Below are 17,212 nucleotides of genomic sequence, written 5' to 3' on the forward strand. Positions count from 1 at the left end.
TTCTGTGGTTGATAGCCTATAAAAAACAAACACTTAAAATTAAAGTTAATTATATCACAAGCACTGTCTAGCCTACGTATTCTCTCTGCTTGTCTGTTGATAGTGCAGTGGTGGTTATGTCATTTTAATATTATATAATATATATAATATTATATAGCTTTTATGACGAAGGTTTACATTATGCACATGAAATTTGGCATGCGAGAGATTAAATAAAAAGGCTGTTGATCGCGTGCCTGCTCTTCTGCGTTATTCATATTGAAGAGCATCAATTATTAAACAAGACTTGTAGCACAAGAAGGATCTAGCCTTAATAAACTATTTGAGGTGAAAAAGGTGAGGTGAAAAAATACCGTAGTAATTTATAGAAAGTACTATAGTGTTTTTGAACCATACTTGAATTAATTTGTTGTGGTAATTCTATAGGCTATTGCTGTGGTAATATAACAACTATAGTAATATAAACAAATTACGTTACCCAATACTGTACTATGTTTTCTTTAAACTATATTATACTACAATACACGCAGTTAACTGTAGTACAAACTAAAGTACTACAGCCTATGCTGTAGCAATAATTAACAAAGTGTTGTAAATACTATAATATACAGTATATTTACTGTGATGTTATGCCATATAACATCTTTGGTTCCGGTACTGGTTGTAGACCGGGCAGTTCTGGGAAGTGCACCGGGGCCAAGGAGATAAACGCTATGTGTGTGCGCACTTAATAAATAATCAGAGTTCACAGCAAGTCTTTGTATCGTGGCATTTATAACATAACATGGTGTCAGATTAACGGATTGGCGAACACTAGAGAGTTAGTGTAAAATCGCCAGCGAGTTGAGACCCACGGAGAGCGAGACCTGCACGGAGAGCGGCCAACGAGACTAACGCACGCGGGCCGAGTGCAGGAAAAAGTCTAGTGCAGCAGTGCAGCGAAATAGCAAGTCGAAAAGACATATTTGACACAAAGTAAAAGGATTCAGAGTGTTTTCCCGTCATGGAGAAGTTAAATCCGCCATCGCCTATGCAGCTCGTCGGTAATCTGGCCGAAAACTGGAAACGTTTCAAGCAGAGATTCAACATCTATCTTGCTGCTAGTGGTGCAGGTGGAGATGATGAGAAGTTAAAAGCATCCATCTTTTTGCATATAATAGGTGAGGATGCACTGGACATATATAATAGCTTTCAACTTGACGAGGCAGATTTAACACTGACTGTTCTCATGACAAAGTTTGAAGAATACTTTGTGCCAAGCAAAAACGTCACATTTGAGAGATACAAATTTTTCTCTGCTGATCAGAAACAAGGAATGACTTTTGATCAATACCTTGCTGAACTGCACACACTGAGTAAGACTTGTGACTTTGGAGATTTACGAGATTCACTCGTGAGAGACAGAATAGTCTGTGGGATTCCCGATAATGGTCTCAGGGAAAGACTGTTACGTGAACCAGCTCTGACACTGGAGAAAGCTGTAAATATGTGTAGAGCTGCTGAAATAACACGTGCACAAGCCAAGGAACTGCATAGAGATGATGCTGCAGTGCATGCTGTAAAAAAAGAGGATCAGCGCACAAAACAGTTAACAAAACAAAGACAACAGAGGGTGAAAACGCAGAAAAGTAAGTGTGGCAGATGTGGAGGGACACACATGCCACGATGTTGTGTCCTGCTTATGGAAAAACCTGCAATAGCTGTGGGAAGAATAATCATTTTGCAAAATGTTGCAAAGCTGATGTTGCAAAGAAAAAAGTATATGCAGTTGAAGGACAGCCAGAGGAATTCTTTGTTGATTCTGTACAGACAGACACAGCAGATAAAGCCGAGTGGATCGTACCACTGACTGTAAATGAGACAATAATTCCATTTAAATTAGATACAGGTGCACAAGTTAACCTGTTGTCAATGGATGACTACAAAACCCTCAAAGTCAAAAACAAAATTCATTCAACGAAAATGAAAGTAACAGGATACACAGGTGAGGATGTCCCTGTCATAGGAAGCTGCCTAGCGACTCTGAAACACAAAGGTCAGCTGTTAAAGACGCAAATGATGATCGTAGAAAAGAACGTCCAGCCAATTCTGGGACTGAGTACATGCGAAAAACTTGACCTTGTGAGAAGAGTGTTTGTAGTGACATCGCAGGTTAAAACAGAGGAAACTTCATTCATGGAGGAGTATAAAGATGTGTTTGAAGGACTGGGATGCTTGCCTGGGGAGCACAAAATAAGCATTGATGATACGGTGACTCCAGTGGTACATGCATGCAGAAAAGTTCCATTTGCATTGCGTGAAAAACTCAAACAGGAACTAGCTCGCATGGAGAAGTTAAATGTCATAAAGAAAATTGATGAACCAACAGACTGGGTGAGTTCACTCGTTATTGTGCTTAAGAAAAATGGTGCATTGAGAATATGTCTTGACCCACGAGACCTCAATAGAGCCATAAAACGCGAGCACTTCAAACTGCCAACCAGGGAAGAGATCATGTCTCAGTTTGCTGGAGCAAAGTGGTTCAGTAAGCTGGATGCGTCATCCGGTTTTTGGCAAATGAAACTTGATGAGGCAAGTTCAAAATTGTGTACCTTCAATACCCCTGAAGGCCGATATTGTTTTCTACGTCTCCCGTATGGCATTCTGTCGGCACCGGAAGTGTACCACAAAACAATCCACATGATTTTTGAGCACCTACCAGGTGTAGAGACTATGATGGATGATATAATTGTGTGGGGTTCCAACCGTCAAGAACACGACGCACGATTGAGGCAGGTTCTAGAGCTCACAAGACAGTCCAATCTGAAATTGAACAGAGAGAAATGTGAGTTCGCAGTCAACAGTCTAACTTTTGTTGGAGATGTTTTGTCTGAAGAAGGTGTCAGGCCAGACCCAAGAAAAACCTCAGCAATAGTCAACATGGAAAAGCCTCAAAATAAGGAGGAAGTGAGAAGATTCCTGGGGATGGTCACATACCTCGCCAAATTCATCCCCCAGCTGTCAACGCATTCTGCTCCACTCAGATGTCTCCTCGAACAAAAGAATGAGTGGATGTGGGCTCACGAGCAGGAAGCATGCTTTCAAAATCTGAAGCGCATCATTACAGAGGAGCCAGTGCTCAGATATTATGACCCACACAAGAGCACACGAATTTCAGCAGATGCCTCACGATATGGTCTTGGTGCTGTGCTTCTGCAGCAACATGGTGCAAGCTGGCAGCCGGTAGCTTACGCATCGAGAGCCTTGACTGGTGCGGAGTCCAACTACGCACAAATAGAGAAGGAACTTTTGGCTTGCACGTATGCTTGCGAAAGATTCCACCAGTATGTCTATGGACAGTCTTTTGAAGTGGAAACAGATCATAAGCCACTAGTGTCCATAATGTCCAAGGCCTTAAATGACTGTCCCATGAGAATCCAACGAATGCTTATCAGACTCCAAAAATATGATGTCAAAATGATCTACACACCAGGAAAATTCATGTTTGCAGCAGATACACTCTCTCGGGCAGTCGACAAGCATGAAAACCTCAACAGTGAGAAAAGTGCAGACATACAAGCATATGTTGACATGGTTGTAACCTCTCTTCCCGTGTCCACAGAGAAAACGGAACAAATAAGAAAAGCAACCGATATGGATGGAACAATGACACAACTCAAAGAGATCATCCTGAAAGGTTGGCCAGAAAAGAAAAGTGACTGTCCGAAGCAAATCCAAGATTACTGGTCGTGTAGAGCAGAGCTTTCAGTAGTGAATGACATCGTATTCAAGGGAAACAAGTTTGTCATCCCTGCATTGATGCGCAAAGAAATGCTGCAGAAAGTTCATGAAGGACATCTAGGAGAAGAGAAATGCAAGCGTAGGGCCCGCGAGGTAATGTACTGGCCAAGGATAAACCATGACATCAGTCAGACTACAGCCTCATGTGAAATATGTCTCACATACAGGTCTAAGCAACAAGTGAAGCCACTCATGCCTCATCCAGTGCCCGATCATCCATATCAAAAGGTTGGAGTAGACCTGTTTGACTGCAATGGTAAGAGCCACATTGTAGTTACAGATTATTTCTCCAACTATCCAGAAGTTGCAACGCTACAGGTGACATCTAGTCAAGCTGTCATTGCTTTTCTGAAGACAGTCTTTGCAAGACATGGAGTTCCCTGTGAGGTGTTTTCTGATAATGGCCCACAATTTTGCAGTAAGGAGTTTGCTGTTTTCGCTGAAGAGTGGGGATTTCAACACACCACATCAAGCCCAAACTACCCTAGGTCCAATGGGCTGGCGGAGAGTTCTGTAAAGATTGTGAAGGCTCTCATGAAGAAGAGTCATGACGGGAAGACAGACTTCCATAGGAGTCTAATGATCTACAGAAGTGCACTGCTTCAAAATGGGTTGTCCCCAGCCCAGATGTTGATGGGTAGACGGATACGCACTAACTTACCCATCCACCAGGATCTGTTGACACCTGCAGGGGCAAACAAAATCAAAGAAGCTAAACAACAACATAAAAACAAACAAAAAGAGAACTATGACAAGAAAGCAAAAACCCTGCAGAAACTCAAGCCTGGAGATAGAGTTCGTATCCTGAACCATACAAGAGGAACATGGATGCAGCAAGGATGTGTTGAGAGAGAATTAGTACCACGGTCATACGAGATTCAGACAGAGCGTGGTGCAATTCTAAGAAGGAACAGAGGGGACTTAAGACCACAAGTGACTGTTAATGAAGCTGAGTCACAGTCACATGACAAAGATGTGTCTGATATTTCCACAAGTGAACAAGCTGAAAACAGTTCTGTGGATCACACTGACTCTGATTGGACTAAGGACATTACTGCTTCACCTGGGAAGTATTGCAGACCAAAACGCACTGTTAGACCTCCTGAAAGGTTAATTGAAATTTGTTGAATGGAGTTCAAAAAAAAAAAAAAAAAAAAGTTCATTGTAAAAATTCTGTGGAGCATTTGTTGTGATGTTGTTATGAAAATGTTATTATTGGTACAAGTGTAAATTGAAAAAAAAAAAAAGAGATTTCAAAGGAAAGTTATTTACTTTTAAAGGGGGGAAGATGTGATGTTATGCCATATAACATCTTTGGTTCCGGTACTGGTTGTAGACCGGGCAGTTCTGGGAAGTGCACCGGGGCCAAGGAGATAAACGCTATGTGTGTGCGCACTTAATAAATAATCAGAGTTCACAGCAAGTCTTTGTATCGTGGCATTTATAACATAACATTTACTGGTTCAAAAACACTATTTACTATCAATATAGTAGTTTTACACCCCATGTCCAACCAAATGACGCCGATTGGATAAGTTCAGACAAATGACTATTTGTCTATGTAAAATATATAGCCATTGTGACAAAATTACATCCCGTGTCATTATAATTCATAGGCTAGTTTATGCAAAATAATAATAATAATAATAAAATAAATAAATAACTAGCAGTAAAAAAAACGGAGTAGGCTAATATAACTTGCATAAATCACATATTTCGCCCTCTCGAGCTATAAGCTACAGGTCCTGTAAAAATAGTTCATACTCTTCAAAATAAATGAATGCATTATAGTAAAATATATCTATGCAGGCACTAGGGAAAAACGTATAGTTTCCCTGTTATGGATGTCAAGGCAAGCATGCAGCAATATTTTATTTATTTTTCATTATCTCGACATAATTGTTTCTCGGGATCTAAACATTAAAAAAGTAGTTGTAATCATAAGAAAACAATAAATTAATAAAATAATAATGAATGGCCTTTTGTACTTTAAAAAAACGCATATCCCGGCTTCCGTACTTTTTTGGTTGGATCGTTATAAACACCTCTCTCAGTTAGAACACACCCCAAAATTGGGAGACGCCCCTCTTTTGTTCCGCAGAGACCTATACTTGGTCTTCACAGGCTGAAACGGATGATGACAACAGGCCAAAAAGCTTTAAGTGTTTTGCTTACAAATTAAGGATGATATGGAGATTTTTCTTAATGAGTGTCTTTATGGAGATTTAATTTGTCATCATGTACATGCATGCAGTTTACACTCTTTGGTTTGATTTTGTAATTTTTTAGAGAAAAGCACAGCTAGTAGCTATATAATGCTTTTGCTACTTAGGGGGAAAAGTACATTTTATTAAAATTAAATAACGTACTCGGTTACTAACGTAACCTCGGTTCCCTGAGATACGGAACGAGTACTGCGTATGGGGAAAAGTCTCCCTTTTTCCCCGTCACTGAAGCCTTTTTCAATAACGCAGTGTAACTGCATCGTCATTGGTTCACTCATAGACAAGTCGTTGAACCAATGACGGCGCGGCATAGCTGCGCGGCCTATGGCGAGAGAGCGCGCGAACTTTCCCGCCGAAATGGGCGGGGCAAAGGGCTATATAAGCAGGTGTTTCGCCTTAGGATTTCAGGCCAATCGACTGAAGCGACGACACTGAAGCCGCAGCCTCGTGGCACGGCAAGTAACGCAGTACTCGTTCCGTATCTCAGGGAACCGAGGTTACGTTAGTAACCGAGTACGTTCCCTTTCGATACTTCACTCGTACTGCGTATGAGGAACGAATTCAACCGCGCCGTGCCACGGCAGGGAACGACATAACTTGTTCTGGACGCCGAAGGGGGACCGAGAGAGCAAGTAGGAAGGCAAAGCCGTCGTAACCTTTGTTACACTACAAGAGGAGATAACTCCTGTTCGGTGAGAGATGGAACTCGAAGAGGCCATCTAGTTATACCGAGAGGACCCGGGCTTGCAAGGCCGGGACGTCCAGATGATAGAATCTGATAAAAGTGGACGGCGAGGACCAGCCGGCCGCCTCACAGATGTCTTTAATGGAAACTCCATTAGACCAAGCCCAGGAGGAAGCCATTCCTCTGGTGGAATGAGCCCTAACTCCTAAGGGGCATTGCATGTCCAAGGAGGAGTAACAGAGATTAATCGTGTCAACTATCCAACGCAAGAGACGTTGTTTTGAGACCGAAGACCCCTTGGTGCGGCCACCAAAACAGACAAAGAGCTGATCTGACTGCCTGAAAGGCTGCGATCGCTCTACATAGGTCCTCAATGCCCTGACAGGGCAGAGTAACTCCAGCTCCTGTTCATCCGTGGAGGGAGGAAGAGCAGAGAGAGAAATGACCTGAGCTCTAAACGGAGTAGAGAGCACTTTGGGTACGTAGCCATGTCTAGGTTTCAGCACGACTTTAGAGTCGTTAGGCCCAAATTCGAGGCACGCAGGGCTCACAGAGAGGGCCTGCAAGTCGCCAACGCACTTGACCGATGCTAGAGCAAGTAGCAGAGCGGTTTTCAGGGTTAACGGCCTGAGGTCAGCTGAACTCAGCGGCTCAAAGGGGGGACCTTTGAGAGCCCTAAGGACCAAGGAAAGGTCCCAAGTGGGAACAGTAAGGGGACTAGGAGGATTTAGAACCCCTCAGGAAACGAACCACAAGGCTGTTTCGACCCACTGACTGGCCAGCGATAGGAGCATGAAACGCCGAGATGGCTGCTACGTATACCTTGAGCGTTGAGGGGGAGCGCCCCAGATCCAAACGCTCCTGTAAGAAGGACAGTATCGGAGATACGTCACATCCTACGGGGTCTATGTTGCGTGTAGAACACCAACCAACAAAGACCGACCATTTCTGGGCGTAGAGGCCTGCAGGGATCTGTGCGATCGGGGGAAATGCGTACAGGAGTGTGCTGGGCCAGGTGTGGGCCAACGCATCTACTTCCTTTGAGAAATATGTTGGGCAATGAGAGTTGTCTTCTGAGGCGAAGAGGTCTATCTCCGCCCTCCCGAAGAGCTCCCATATCCTGAGAACCATCTGGGGATGGAGCATCCACTCGTCTGAGGGGACGTTGCTCCTGTTGGTTTTGCCAGGTATATGAGTCGCCCTGAGCGACCGAAGCCTTGGTGTTGCCCACTCCAGAAGACGTTTCGCCAGAGCGCATAAGCGGCTGGACGAAAGACCGCCCTGGTGGTTTATATATGACACCACAGTCATGCTGTCCGATTGGACTAAGACGTGGCGTCCCGTCAAGTGAGCCTGGAAAACTTGCAGGGCTTTCATCACTGCCAACATTTTGAGGCAGTTGATATGGAGATGGCTTTCCTCGTGGGACCACGAGCCGAAGGCCGGTCTGCCCTCGCACAGAGCCCCCCAACCTGAGTTGGATGCGTCCGTCGAGAGCACCGTCCTTCGTGACACTGCCTGTAGGGATACCCCAAGACTGAACCAAGCAGGGTTCATCCAAGGTTTCAGGGCTAAAAGACAGGCCTGATTGACCTTGAGACAAAAGCGGCCGTGCCGCCAGGCATGTGGGGGGACCCGGGATTTCAGCCAGAACTGTAGCGGCCGCATCCGAAGAAGGCCGAGCTGCAGAACTGGGGAGGCGGAAGCCATCAGCCCTAAGAGCCTCTGGAAGAGCTTCAGAGGAAGGTAGGCTTTGTTCTTGACGGAAGCCGCGAGCTGCTGTACTGCCAGGGCGCGCTCTGGCGAGACCACCGCCGCCATGCGGACTGAGTCTAAAACTGCCCCCAGAAACGAAATGCGTTAGCCAAGAGCTCACTGCTCCCCAGCCAAGTTGACCCTGAGACCCAGGCATTGCAAATGGCTGAGGAGTACGGATCTGTGGTGTTCCAGCTCGACTCGCGAATGGGCCAGAACGAGCCAATCGTCGAGATAATTCAGAACCCGGATTCCCATCTGTCTCAGAGGGGAAAGCGCCGCGTTCATGCACTTGGTGAAAGTGTGAGGAGCCAGAGACAGCCCGAAGGGCAGGACCGTGTATTGGTACGCCACTCCCTCGAATGCGAATCTCAAGAATCGTCTGTGAAGGGGGGCTATCTGGATGTGAAAATATGCATCTTTCAGATCCAGCGAACAGAACCAGTCCTCGTGACAAATCTGTGCGAGGATCTGCTTCAACGTCAGCATTCTGAACTTCCGTCTCATGAGGGAGCGGTTCAAAAGTCTGAGATCCAGGATGGGCCTGAGGCCGCCATCCTTTTTGGGGACCAGAAAGTAATGGCTGTAAAAGCCTGACTCGCTTTCTTAAGGGGGAACTATTTCTATAGCCCCTTTCTTCAGCAAAGTCATGACCTCGGCCCGGAGGACAGGGGCGTCGTCCGGGTTCACCAAGGTTTGAAGCACCCCTCCAAAACGAGGGGGCCGTCGTGCAAATTGGAGCGAGTAGCCCTGCTTTATGATCCCTAGGATCCAACTTGACACGTCGGGGATGGCCTGCCAGGCCTCGGCCCGAGTGACAAGGGGTTGAATGATGTCGGGTGATAGGCCGCTGGGAAGGGGGCCGTGCACCGAAGGGGGTGGAAGAGGAAATTTGCTCTCTTTTTGAGGAAGTAAAATAGTGTTCACCGTGAAAACGGCGTTTTGTTTGGGCGCAACAAGTGTGGGCCCATTTACAACACAGAGCATTTCTCCCGCGCCTGGGTTTAAACGAGGCGGAGGGGAGACTGCACGAGGGAGCTTTCGGGGTGGTCCGGTCGTAACGAGACATTCCCCGACCCTCTTCCTTCCTGCTATTGGATCAGGACGTCTTCGGAGTCACCGGGTCCAGCACAATCTTGGGCCGGGGTCCCTGGCGTCTCGGGAAGGAGGATTGGCGCTTAGCAGGGCGAGGGCGCTGACGATGCTCCTTAGGCGGTGCTGCTTGAGAGGCGGATGGTGCAGGCTTGGTCTGCTGAGCCGGCGCAGTCCTGGGGCGGCTGGGAGCAGACGCGGAGCTGGAGCGCTTAGGCAGAAAGTGTCTCATGGCCTGAGACGACTTCTGTGCTGCTGTGAAGCGCTCAGTGAAGCTATCCACCGCTGGCCCAAAAAGACCGGAAGGGGAGACTGGGGCGTCCAGAAAGGCCGTCTTATCCAGGTCCTTAATTTCCGTAAGGTTGAGCCAAAGATGGCGCTCAAGCACAACCAGGCTGGCCATGGAACGCCCAATGGCCTGGGCAGTGGCCTTCGTGGCCCGCAGGGCTAGATCGGTGGCGCTGCGGAGATCCTTGAAGGCAGGTGCATAAGTGCCGGACTCGTCCAAGGAGCGGAGGAGTTTAGCCTGGAACACCTGGAAGATAGCCATGGTGTGAAGCGCCGAAGCAGCTTGGCCAGCAGAGGTGTAGGCCCTTCCAGCCAGTGTAGAGGTGGTTCTGCAGGGCTTGGAAGGCAGGGCTCTTTTAGTCTTCCATCCCACAGCCGCGGGAGGACAAAGGTGAGCTGCCACCGCTTCATCCAGGGGCGGCAAGTGCTCATAGCCCTTTTCTTCTGCGCCGTCGACAGCAGTGAGGGCAGAACGGTGCGTAGTGTGGATGCGGGCGGAGTACGGAGCGCGCCACGACTTCGTAAGCTCCTCGTGCACCTCAGGAAGAAACGGAGCGGAACGCTGGCGAGGGGCTTGGCGACGGCCTGGCAGGAACCACTCATCCAGGCGGCCGCGTGATGGCTCCTCCGGCGGGGCCCAGTCGAGGTCTAACTCCTCCACTGCTCTGGATAGGATGCGGAAGAGCTCGGCATCCATACCCTGGCCGTGTTCAATGGGCTCCAGAGGAGGCGGTGGAGCGGGTTCGTCTGGCTCGCCAGCCCATCCTTCCGCTTCAGAAGCCGCAAGAGACATGGAGTCGTCGGGCTCTTCGTCGGATCCTCCAAACGAGACGAGGTCGCTCGCATCTGCAGAGGGACGCTGCTCTGGTCGGGAGAACAGGACGGGAGATTGTTCTCTAGAGGGAGAAGGCGAGGCACGCGGGGGCTGGGCCGGCGCCGAGTCGCTCTACCCCGCTGTCTTTTCCTGGCCGGCTCGCGGGAGGAAGGAGACGGGAGGGCGCGAGCGGCGAGATCGCCTTCAGTGAAGAAGGCGACCCGCGAGCGCAGAGAACCGAGGCTCATGCTCTCGCAGTGCGGGCATGAGGCTCCAGCGAGCGCGCCGTCGGCGTGGGACTTGCCCAGGCACGCGACACACTCGCTGTGTCCGTCGTCGTCGTGCAGAGGGGCTCTGCACGTGCCACAGGAGTGGCGCGGCATTTGCAGCAACGCCGCCGCCGTTATAACGGCGATTGTGGGGGCTCTTTTAGAGCAGCGAGGGCCGCGGAAGCTCTTTTAGAGCGGTAGAACCGCTGGAGGAACGCTCTTTTAGAACGGCAGAAGCCGCAGGAGAAACTCTCAGAGGCGCGCCGGATGGCGCAGGAGACACGCTGAGAAGGCGGCCGGAAGCGGGAGCGGGAGGCGGGCGTCTCGAGGACGGCGCTCGGGGCGGCAGTCAGCGAGGGCGCCGGCGCTGTCTCCGACCGGCGAGTTCAGCTGGGTCCGCTGCGGGGCCTCTTCAGACGGCGGCGGGAGCTTCTGAAGGCGGCGAGCTTCCTCAGGCTTCAGGCGGAGATCAGCGAAGAGATGCGTTGTCGTCGCTGAAGGAGAAAGGACTGAAATCCTATGGCGAAACGCCTGCTTATATAGCCCTTTGCCCCGCCCATTTCGGCGGGAAAGTTTGCGCGCTCTCTCGCCATAGACCGCGCAGCTATGCCGCGCCGTCATTGGTTCAACGACTTGTCTATGAGTGAACCAATGACGATGCAGTTACACTGCGTTATTGAAAAAGGCTTCAGTGACGGGGAAAAAGGGAGACTTTTCCCCATACGCAGTACGAGTGAAGTATCAAAAGGGAACTTTTGTGTTTTGTTTTTGGGTTTGATGGATCTGAATTTGCTTAATTCATGCAATCTAGTGTACAACCGTGTTATGTGTATTATATATTATGAAAAACAATGGTTCATTCTGAAATGTTTGAGTAAAATATACATATATTACTTATTATATTATATATATATATATATATATATATATATATATATATTACTTTTATGTGTTTGTGTGTATGATTAAACTATTAACACAATGCGAGTATCTATATATTTATCATTTCAGTTAGATCGTTTTAATACAATATTTGACATTAACATGGTTTTAAACTTTAAAAAGCTCAAAATGGAGCAATGCCTACGAATATAAATAGGCTCCGCCCACTTCCGCCCTCAGGCTGTTGGTCTGGCGCTGTCGTCCTCAGACTGTCATGACGTATGGCTCTGCGGTTCTGCAGTTAGTCCTATCTCAGCAGGTTCGCAAACTTTTAAACAGTAGCCTTGACCAGAACAGCTCATTCAAACATTGCAGCAATCAAGCTTTCACAAATCACAAGCTTATAGTATAAAATAAATTAATATAAAAGTTAATATTAAAGTATCAGCATGAAAGAATGAGATAACTTTGGTTTTCACTACATTCAGAGTGCGTCATGCTCGTGAGATCCTCTTACCTCTCCCTGTCCTCCCCATGAGCCGTTATAAACGCCGTCATTGTCCTCATTAAGGCCTAACTCTTTCAACCAACTGTAATTTGGTTGGTTAATGAGCAGTTTTGACATGTTCGCTGCTGCTGGTCGGACACTCAGCAACAGATTATTCCTCGGAACGAAGAGCCGTGCAAGTCTCTGCGTCAGCACGCGCTGCATCATGAACTGACGACCAGGCAGCTAAACTCAATGCTCATGCGCACCAAGTATAGGTCTCTGCGGAACAAAAGAGGGGCGTCTCCCAATTTTGGGGTGTTTTCTAACTGAGAGAGGTGTTTAACGATCCAACCAAAAAAGTACGGAAGCCGGGATATGCGTTTTTTAAAGTACGAAAGGCCATTCATTATTATTTTATTAATTTATTGTTTTCTTATGATTACAACTACTTTTTTAATGTTTAGATCCCGAGAAACAATTATGTCGAGATAATGAAAAATAAATAAAATATTGCTGCATGCTTGACTTCCGTAACAGGGAAACTATACGTTTTTCCCGAGTGCCTGCATAGATATATTTTACTATAATGCATTCATTTATTTTGAAGAGTATATTTTACAGGACCTGTAGCTTATAGCTCGAGAGGGCGAAATATATGATTTATGCAAGTTATATTAGCCTACTCCGTTTTTTTTTACTGCTAGTTATTTATTTATTTTATTATTATTATTATTATTATTATTATTATTATTTTGCATAAACTAGCCTACGAATTATAATGACACGGGATGTAATTTTGTCACAATGGCTATATATTTTACATAGACAAATAGTCATTTGTCTGAACTTATCCAATCGGCGTCATTTGGTTGGACATGGGGTGTAAAACTACTATATTGATAGTAGTGTTTTTGAACCAGTAAATATACTGTATATTATAGTATTTACAACACTTTGTTAATTATTGCTACAGCATAGGCTGTAGTACTTTAGTTTGTACTACAGTTAACTGCGTGTATTGTATTATAATATAGTTTAAAGAAAACATAGTACAGTATTGGGTAACGTAATTTGTTTATATTACTATAGTTGTTATATTACCACAGCAATAGCCTATAGAATTACCACAACAAATTAATTCAAGTATGGTTCAAAAACACTATAGTACTTTCTATAAATTACTACGGTATTTTTTCACCTCACCTTTTATTAAGGCTAGATCCTTCTTGTGCTACAAGTCTTGTTTAATAATTGATGCTCTTCAATATGAATAACGCAGAAGAGCAGGCACGCGATCAACAGCCTATTTTATTTAATCTCTCGCATGCCAAATTTCACGTGCATAATGTAAACCTTCGTCATAAAAGCTATATAATATTATATATATTATATAATATTAAAATGACATAACCACCACTGCACTATCAACAGACAAGCAGAGAGAATACGTAGGCTAGACAGTGCTTGTGATATAATTAACTTTAATTTGAAGTGTTTGTTTTTTATAGGCTATCAACCACAGAAACACATGACTGCCTCATATTGTATAAGTATAAGCTTTATATGCATTAATAAGACTACTGACTTACTGACCTTTTGTAAACTTAAAAAAAAAAAGTGTTAACCTGAAATGATGACTCTGAAGACTTTAAACTTTATAATCATTTTTATTGACCACAGACACTGTAGCCACAACCTAACTGCAAAACTAAATCAAGTGACTAACATATACATCAAATAGAATAGCGAATGTTAGCTAATAATAGTTATCGCTAGAAGTGAGTGGAAGATTGCTTGGAGCTTTTTACAACGAGCTAGCAAGCATATTCACACAAAAGAAACGTTAAACAACTGTTAAACAACTTAAACAATACACTTGCATTTATATACAATACATATCTCTTATTGTTTTTCCGGAAATATCCCACTCGATTTGAGCAAATCAGGTAAAGAGGTTGAAAAACACCTATTCCCGTGTGATAACACCCCAAAGTTGGGAACCGCCCCTTTTGTTCCACAGAGACCTCCTTCTCATGCGCACCCGCGATCACATGTATAAGGCAGTTCTGATTGGTCAGGTCGGGACTCACCCCCTTCAGCGGGTTAACACTTTGGTTAACAGGACCCTCTTATCCCCTAATGGTAGATGCTGGAACTACACCACACGATTGCAAATTCTCCATAGACAAGCCATTCAAATGTAGCCGTGTTCTCTGATGAAACTTTTTTTTCTTAAGCATTTTTCATTACATTATGCTATAAATATTTTTTCCGTCTCCAGTTAACGCTCTTGCACGAGTCTGAATGCGCAAGGACTCAGAACAGACCAAGAGGAACAACAAAGTGTAGCGCTCGTTGCTTCAAACAGATCAACTAACGTTTATTGCATCTCAATATGAGAAGGCAGAAAAACTAAATCTAGAAACATATATCCTGTTGCAGAACTTATAAATATCAAGTTAAAATCAGAACTGGAAATGTGATTCACTGGGGGAACTCTAGTTGGGAAGATTTTTTTTTATTATTCAATTATTTATCAATTTATTAATTAACTAATTTTTACTTTCAGTGACCTTTCAGATGTAATAAAATCTTCTATAATATATAATAACATTAATCATTTCTTTTTTATTGCAGGAACGAATGGTATACATAGGCTACAGAAATTGTGAAACAGAAACACAGACAAACAACAATATAAAGGGAGAAAAAACAAGAACAACAATAAACAAACAAAAAGCAGAGAGAAGAAATTCAAAATGTCCTTTAGGGGTGTTGAGTGTTTCAACCCCTTAAGCCCTGAAGGCATTTTTAGAGTTTTTCTGAGTGACATACAAAAAAGTAAAGACTCATTACTCCAAAACTATAGCAAGGAGAGTCAAAAGGTTGGTATCTTTTGAAAGAAAACTTTTTAAAATTTTCAATTAAAAAAAAAAAAAGTGGACATTCTCATGCTGAGAAACTGCTAATAAAAGGCACAAAAAAGTGTGTTCAAGGGAAATTTCACATATCTTTCTAATTTGACATGTAATATATCATGAAGAAAATAAGGTAGGGGGTAATCTATCAAAATAAACTACTGTATTTTTGTATTTTAAAAAATACTAAAAAAAATACTTTTACAAGGGAGCATGAAATTTCATCGCAAACCTTCCATCAATTAGCCTATTTGATCTACACCTTCACAATTATGCTGACTCAGTTGATTAAGTAAACAATGTTTGATAGCTTTTTTCTGCCTGAGTCATGCAATAAATCTGACATATGCATACAAAATGTAGTAGGATTTTTGGATTAAAATCCAAAAAATACTAGAACAATGCTATATGGTGTTATAGTGTTAGTTAATTAAAATAGGTTGTTTGTTACAATTATTTCATGTATTCACAGTAAGTTCTACATTAGCCAATCAGATGTGGCTACGTCATCACGGGGGGTCAAGTTCACTGTTTTGTTGTTATGTTTAGCGTCAGTATGCTCGCAGGCTTCGGTGCGGATGGTTGTGTATAAACCCATCAGCGCTGGGCAAGAGCATAAACCCCCGCTATTGTAAAGTTTTGGTTTAATAAGCTAAGTAAAGTTCCTGAAACGGATTCGTTTTGTTGTGTGCTTCTCTTCATGCCTCCTTGGACGCTGTTAAACGAAAGACTAAAGCACAACAATATTTTGTTGACTTGTGTACTTACATTATCCCAAATGTTTCCAAGAATGTCCATAATAAATCCAGAGAAATAAGAAATTTTAACCAGGACAGGGGCTGGACACGTGTCCGTGCGTCGAATGACATCATACCAGTGTAAGCCTCGATTTCTGATTTTATTTTGTAGAAACCATGGAAACACAAAGAAAACTAATCATGTTATATAGCTTCCTGCTTAAATCTCATTTTCTTGATTTAACGCTAGTACCATGTTTTACCATAGATATATCAGTCTAGCTTACTGCAGTGTGCAACAAGTGTCTCATAGCAGCTGCCGAGTGAACGCAGAGTACCAGTATAACAACTTTCGACACACACAAATGTATCTAATATGATAAACAGCGCTGCGTTACCCCACATACGCTAGACAAGGAAAGGAATCACCTCCGAACTCGGGATGAGGAAGGGAGTCACCTCTGGACTCAGGACGAGGAAGGGAGTTGGGTTCATAGATACTGTGGCGCCCATTTTGGCTGAGGGCTCAGATGTGGCGGTGGCCATCTTTACCGAGGGCTCAGGCGTGGCGGCGGCCATCTTGAATGAGGGCATCTTAAGATGAGATTCTTGACTGGCGGCCATTTTAGGATAAGGTCCTGGAATGGCAACCATCTTGCAACAAGGCTCTGGAATGGCAGCCATCTTGCAAAGAGGCTCTGGAATGGCGGCCATCTTAATCACTGGACTGAGGACTGTGATGCTCTTAGGAGATGTAGGAAGTGAGGCTAACTTCAGCGCTGACCTGACAGATGATATTGCTGGGCCCGCCATGTAACGAATTACAACAAATTAATTAATTAGCTCAAACTATGGGTGAAATATATATATAATTAAATCATTAACACGTTATGATCAATTATAATATAAATCAACCAAAAAGGGAATTATGCACATATATTGTGAATTAATTACAACGTATATGGTTCAGTTTTAGTTCTAGTTTAATAGTTAATTCAGAAAGACTGGTCTAGTTTGTCTATTATAAAAGTAGATTATTCCTCTGGCCACGAGAAATAACTTCCTATTCTAGCATTAAGTGTAAAGCAGTTTGCAAAATCGAAACGTAAAAGTGACTTGATTTGCTGAATGAGCAACAGAGACAATTGAGCATGAATATAATGTATTTAATATATTAAACTATGAATATAACAAAGGAACATAAATAGAATAAAATGAAAGTAAAGCCAAGAAAACAGAGGTGATCAAATAAATGGCAAATTACAAACAGTTAAAAC

General features: G+C 44.2%; 1 protein-coding gene across 1 annotated transcript in view; it reads right to left on the bottom strand.

The window, feature by feature from the left end:
* Positions 1-12,531, bottom strand: part of aldh7a1 (aldehyde dehydrogenase 7 family, member A1) — a 125,408-nt gene extending 112,877 nt beyond the window's left edge. Inside the window, exon 1 of the mRNA XM_067398466.1 lies at positions 12,308-12,531. Coding sequence (XP_067254567.1) covers positions 12,308-12,505 — 198 coding nt within the window. The 5' untranslated portion in view covers positions 12,506-12,531. The remainder of the gene's footprint in view (positions 1-12,307) is intronic.
* Positions 12,532-17,212: the final 4,681 nt, after the last annotated feature.

This window comes from Chanodichthys erythropterus, chromosome 10 (assembly GCF_024489055.1).
Source record: "Chanodichthys erythropterus isolate Z2021 chromosome 10, ASM2448905v1, whole genome shotgun sequence".
Classification (NCBI taxonomy): Eukaryota; Metazoa; Chordata; class Actinopteri; order Cypriniformes; family Xenocyprididae; genus Chanodichthys; species Chanodichthys erythropterus.